The sequence below is a fragment of the Piliocolobus tephrosceles genome, chromosome 5 (assembly GCF_002776525.5).
Source record: "Piliocolobus tephrosceles isolate RC106 chromosome 5, ASM277652v3, whole genome shotgun sequence".
In the NCBI taxonomy this organism is placed as follows: Eukaryota; Metazoa; Chordata; class Mammalia; order Primates; family Cercopithecidae; genus Piliocolobus; species Piliocolobus tephrosceles.
In genome coordinates, this window is record NC_045438.1 from 161,715,459 (window position 1) to 161,721,888 (window position 6,430).

The 6,430-nt window shown below is 47.1% G+C and overlaps 1 protein-coding gene across 3 annotated transcripts in view; it reads right to left on the reverse strand.

Moving 5' to 3' along the window:
• Positions 1–2,517: 2,517 nt before the first annotated feature.
• Positions 2,518–6,430, reverse strand: part of LY86 (lymphocyte antigen 86) — a 63,223-nt gene continuing 59,310 nt past the window's right edge. The window contains exon 6 of one of the 3 annotated variants that reach the window (XM_023221142.3): positions 2,518–2,953. In XM_023221142.3, the coding sequence (XP_023076910.2) occupies positions 2,870–2,953 (84 nt within the window). In that variant the 3' untranslated portion in view covers positions 2,518–2,869. Of the gene's footprint in view, positions 4,413–5,588; positions 6,150–6,430 lie in introns of those variants that run through there. The other 2 variants (XM_023221144.2, XM_023221141.2) reach the window with 2 other exon arrangements.

The following is a 6,430-nucleotide window of genomic DNA, read 5'->3' on the forward strand; positions in this document are numbered from 1 at the left end:
TGATATGATTGGATCCTGGATCCTGACATGCCATGTTCACTTCTTAATGAAGTTCCCACTCCTCAGTCTTGCATTTAGGTCCCTCTGTAGTTGCACACTTGGTTCATCTGACATGCTCAGGTTACATAACCTTCCACCTGGGGTCCATGGCAACCGAAAAACAACTCACAACTTTATTACCTAAAAGTTGAACCAGATTGGTCTGATGTGGTTACAAGGAGAGGTCATGTGACCCAAGCCATTCTAGTCAGAACGAGTGACAGGGTTTTGGGATAAAGGCCTCCTTTGCCTTCTGTAGTATGGACAGTGTGGATGTGAGGTCTCCAGCTACGGAAATGATCTTTTATTCTGGGACAAACTGTCTGAGGGTGAAGGCAATATTCCAGGAGACCTGAGGTGGAAGAACTGTGGAGAAATGGAGGTGAAGGGCTGATGATGAATGAGCCTCAGCAGCAAACGCTGGCTGACACCTAAACGACCCTGGGACTCAGTGGTCATGGGAGGCAACCTAGTCTGCTAAGCATATGCCAGATTCAGTTGAGTTCTCTGTTCCTCATAGCCAAAACATTCTCAGAGATGCGATTACGCCGTCCTGAGGGGCTTTTCAGTATTCTGCCTAGACTCTAGCCTGACAAAGCTTCCCTTGGGCACTGGAACGTCCCTCAAAAATATTTTTTAAAACGTTCTATACATAACGATTGAAATTGCCCTCCAAATATAAAGAAGGGTGGATGGGCACTCAAATGTCTGAAGCTGGCTGATTTTCACAATAGTTCCTTAATTGTGGGGACACTGGGTCATCCTGAACCAAACTGTTATTTTTTTCTTCAGAAAAGTTTATTGAGGACAAATTTTTGGAGTTCTTGATAGTGATTTTTGAAACAGTAGCAATTCTCTTTACGGGAGAAGTCAATTTAGTTTCTCTGGTAGATTATCTGGGCACTTTGACACCCGCCCCCTCAGTAACCACAAAATGGCTAGCCCAAGAGGGCTCGGCTTCAGGTCACCCACCTCCCCTGACACCCCTGCTTTCTGGGCTGGCACTTTCAAAGTCATCTTAGTTACTACATCCTGCCAGAGTGTTAAATAATGACAAAGACTCCAGCGTTTCTCCTACCAGGGCTGTTCGTATTCCAAGAGGAGACTCTTGAACGTTGAAAAAGGTTTTCAACTTGCTGGAATAAAACTAATGGTGAAATTTAAGGCCCAAGACAGGACACTAAGAAAAAAAATATTCTGGGACAAAGAAACATTTTCCCCCCTCTCATATCATGTCCTTAATGAAACTGCTGTGCACTTGTATATTCAGCGATGACTAGGATAGATTCCATATATGGAAATTCCAGTTTAACACAAACCTATAGAATCTGAAACTTTCTCTCTCCCTCTCTCTCGCTCTCACGCACACATACCCACACAGTCAGTTTAAAGGAGAGGGCAAAGGGATTGGGAAGGGACTGGCTGAGTTCCACCTGTGTCTTTGGAAGGCTGTGACAGCTGTCTTGTACCGTTAGAACATGTGCGTACACAGAGTCTAGCCAGGACCTTTACTACTCATAGTGATGGTTACTGAAAGGGGAGGGAGGTGAATGTCTCAAGCTAGAGGGAATGGCCAGGGGAGGAAACGTTTGCTGTTCTTGTGCATAACACGGTCACCCCCATGTACGTTCAGAGGTTTGCTCCTGAGCCTAGTATAGCCATGCACGTATTTTCCCTCAAGCATTGTGGCCTAGGCGAGGACACTGCTGTAATTTTGCCTCCTCATAACCCAGAAAACCTCAGATGCTGGTTTTAAAGTTCGCCAGGCATTTATGATTTGCTATTCTAGGTGGTTTAATGATGTATAAATAGTGATTAATAGCAACTACTGTTTTTTAAACTATGGAGTTTTTTCTCTTTTAATCTCTAGGATGGCATTTTTATGAATGATAGTGTCAACTCACCCACCTTACTCCAGCCCCTTAGCAGAGCAAGAGGGCCAGCAGGGACACTGGAAGGATAGGGGCATTGGATGGTGAAGGGGCTATGGAGCCCACCCTGCAGTTGATGCATCCCAGGAGAGAAGACAGGGCCACAGAAATGACTCTGGAAGTAGGATAGGCAACATGCTCATTTATGGAGAGCATCGTAAAAGACAACTTAAGAACACAGTGCCTGATACACATTAAATGTTCAGGAGTTATCCTTGCATTAATTAATGAATGCCATTGTGTGCTGAGGTCAAGTATAATCATGCTTTGAGGGATTAAGGTGAAATGAGTGTTTGGATAAGCGAGAGTATGATGTCCGTATTCGTGAGGTTGCATCAGCTTCTCGGCCCTCATGGTCCAAGGGTGGGGGCCTGGCCAGGAGAAGCAATGGCACATTTTCCCAGCGCTCTAATTTTAGCCAGGCTGTCATCCTCCTGAATTTCTTGGAACTGCTTATGCTGCACCAGCATCCGGCACTATATCTGGAGGAAATGACTTTTTAACTACAGCATTGTAGTAAGATTCTTTCAACAAACCACAATGAACAATGGTGGCCAGCTTCCTTTATTCTTGGTAACTGTGAGGAAGCACTCCTAAGAAGTTGAAAAGCAGGTGAGTCTGGTGTGAGGCGACCAATTAGAGAAAAAGGATGGACCCACAAGACTGCTTAGGGACTGCCAAGAGGCTCCTTTGAAACAGATACATTCGGGGACTTCATTACATCTGTGGATTCTGGGGATGTCTGGTCCTGGGAGTAAAATTAGCAGCTGCACTTTTTGGGGGGCTTCTTTGTAGAGCCTTTCTCTGTCATCGGCTGCTTCTCCCACAGCAGGTTCAGTGAGAGGAGCTTGGAGGTCCCATGAGATGAAGCTGGCTGTGAGTTTTGCTACAGGCCACGGTCAGGAGCACATGATAGTAGCATTGGCACAGGCCACGGTGGACCGTTTTTCAGTATACAGTTCCAGCAAAACCTGGTATTCTCCCTGCAAGGGGCACAGGTTAAGTATTAGACATGTGACCCACAGTACAATTAATCATTTAACAAATATTGACAGAGAAACTTCTATGTGCTGGGTGATGTTCTGGACATTGCGGATAACCTTAGAACAAGACAAGCCAACCCCTGCGCTGTGGAGCTTCCAGCATCTCTGGGAGAGACAGACCAGCCTTATGATATGTGACTACGTATGGTATGTCAGGTGTTCATGTCATGGAGAAGACTCATGCAGGAAGGGAGTGGATGGAAGCACTGGGTGGGTCAAGGAGAGTGCTGGTCTGCAATTTTGAGCATGGTGGTGAAAGGAGGCCCTGCTGAGATGACGACGTTTAGGTAAAGACCTGAAGCAGACGCAAGAAGGTGCAGTCCTGCTATGAGCTGGGGCCCCACCTTAGAGGGGCAGAAGGAGGCGAGTGGGGCTGCAGGGAGAGCGGGGGACGGTGGGGGTGAAGTTAGGGTGACAAAGGAGGCCAGACTCTTAGGACCTCAAAGGCTGTGGTGGGGAAATCAGCTTCCACTCTGAAAGGAACTGGGGTCAGGAGAGGGTGGCCTGCCCTGGCGCTTGTGTCAGTAGGATCCCTCTGGCTGCTTCACTGAAAAGCCCAGGTGGGAGGTGATTACAGGAATCCAGGTGAGAGATGAAGATGACCTGGATTAGAGGTGGAGGTGGGGGAAGGGTTTGGGTGCTAGAGAAATTTTGAAAGAACAGCCGATAGGATCCGCTGAGGACATGCAAGTGGGTAGGAGAGAAAGAGGTGGGTTAAAGGTGACTCTAGGACTCCTGGCCTGAGCAACTGGAGGGAGAAAGGGTTGTATGCTGAGACAGAGAAGACCCCGGGAGCACAGTTCACCAGCACAAAACCAAAATGCCCCGGCACAGAAAGAATGACTGCCTTTGGGGGTCCTTGCTGGCAGCAACACTGTGAGGCGGTCTCCCTTCCTTTGCAGTCAGCTTGGCAGAAGCCTCCTGGCAGCCAGGTCCTGTGAAGACTGTGGAAGAGCCATGCCGGTTTTGTTTGCTGCCAGCGCCCCAGCCCTGCACCCCAGCAGCCACAGAGCGGTGATGTGTTTGTAGACACTAATCTGGAGAGGAAAATGCTCTGGGGTGGTGGGAGGGTCACAAGCAGAGCAGAGGGACTGTGGCAGAGGAGGCCAGGAGACTGCTGGCACATCTTTGAACTGCCTGTCACCCAAAGGGGGAAGGAGTTTAATCTGTACAAACCAGAGGGAAGGAGTAGGTGAGACCACCGGAGAGAACCTGCATGAGAGGTGGCTTTTGTTACAAGTGAACAACTTTCTAGCAATGAGCAGAGCTTCCGAAGAGAGCGGAGTCCCCAACCCTGAAATGTGTTCAAGAGAGCCAGGCTGTGCTCTGGATGGTGCCTGGGGTGTGATTCCATGGTTCTAGAAGCTCCCATGAGTCATACTCTTCCAATATTGAGCAGCTGTAATTTTAGAAACAGTGTTAGGAATATAACCAAAGCAGTCCCAATGTTAGAGAATTAATTATGAGTAAAGACCGGCTCAAATGTATATCTCATTGTGTTTCATCCTTCTCCTCCTCCTCATGTACTTTTCTTTAAAATCTCTATGTGCATTTAGGTACACACCTACAAATGTATTGAACACCACATGAATTTTTTCATTACTATGTTATGAGCCTAAGAGGAGCTGTTGTATTTGAAGGAAGGGGTTCTAGATTATGAATTACAGATATCACAGACTCTGGTATAAGAGATAAGAGTATTTAGGCAAGCGTGCCAGGCTGGAGGCAGGTGGAGGTGTGTGCTGGGAGGCCAGGGGGCCAGAGTAGGGAAGGACTGAGTGCAGCTTTTCTGCTGTTGAGGAGGGCACAAGTTTGCAAGTTAGGAATTTGTAGGTGCACCTTTGGCGATACACAGGTCAGGCTGTGCCTATGAGTTGTTGTCCACATGCGTCGGGAGCCTAAAGGATCCCCTAAATTCTCATTCAGAAAACAGGAGGCATAGACAGAGGACATCAGGGAAGGCTTCAATCTGTGCCAAGGGGTTGGATGAGTTCAGAGGGAAATAATACCAAGGCCCTGGAGACTGAGTGCTGAGTGGGAGTGTTTTTGGCCACATGGGAACTGCCATTAGCCCACAGCCCATCCTGGAGGATTTGGTTGGAGGAGGTGATATGGGGTAGGTCTTTTACAACCAAAAGCCTTTGAACTGTGTCTGTTCCATATTAAGAAAGCAAAGTCTCTGTGCATTGCGGGCTGTCCACGGCTGACCTGCAACCAGTGTAGGGAGCCCATTTTGGGATTAAGGCCTCCTGCTCTCTCTGCTGTACACGCGATGCCTTCATACTGGGTAATATCTGCTTAAGCACCATCAGCAGTTGAAGAACTTAGGTTCTGCACTTCCTTCCTGCACTGTAAGGTGATTCAAATAAAGCTTTTTTACATATCTGGTCAATCTTTTTTCTTTTTCTTTTCTTATTTTTTTTTGAGATGGAGTCTTGTTCTGTTGCCCAGGCTGGAGTGCAGTGGTGTAATTTCAGCTCACTGCAACCTCCGCCTCCTGGGTTCAAGCGATTCTCATGCCTCAGCCTCCCGAGTAGCTGGGATTACAGGCACACACCACCATGACTGGTTAATTTTTGTATTTTTAGTACAGATGGGGTTTCACCATGTTGGCCAGGCTGGTCTTGAACTCCCAACCTCAAGTGATCCGTCAGCCTCGCCTCCGAAAGCGCTGGGGTTACAGGCATGAGGCACTGTGCCTGACCCCTCAACTTACTTTCAAAGGGGTTTTCTGACTTTAAGAAGTTCTTTTCCGCTCTATCTTATAACAGTTGCTGAGTAACTGGGTTAAAAATAAGCCAACAATGCAAAAGTGAAAGTCAATTGTTAGTGAATTTTAAGTCAGCCTCTAGTCGGGAGGAGGGTCAGAAGGACAACAGGGAAAGAAAAACAATTCAAATAGCAAAGATTTAAAGAAAAATGGAACTCTCTGGGAGAGTTTAGGTACCTCATACTAGAAGTGAAGAGAGGTGTAGTTTTTCTTTTTTGCAAAACTTTTGTATTTTAATGAAGGCCTGAGGAGAAAACTCTAGAGATTTCCAGAGGGAGAAGCCTGGAGACTTCCCAGCTGCAAGAGCAATGCTAGTGGAAATCCGAGATGGTAGCAAGATGGCACTCTGACATAGGAACGCAGAGGCTGGGAAAGAAAGGAAACAAACCCGGAGGTGAAACTAAGTTAGAGATTCTTTATGGAGAAAGAGACCTACCTTTTTCTTCAGCCATATACAGGTTTTGGAGAACTGAAAGGATGAGGTTCTATTTAAAGTGGTTACATTTTTACAACTGCACCCCCATGCTTATTGCAGCACTATTCACTACAGCAAAGACATGGAATCAACCTAAGTGTCCATGTATGGATGAATGGATAAAGAAGATGTGGGCCGGGCGCGGTGGCTCAAGCCTGTAATCCCAGCACTT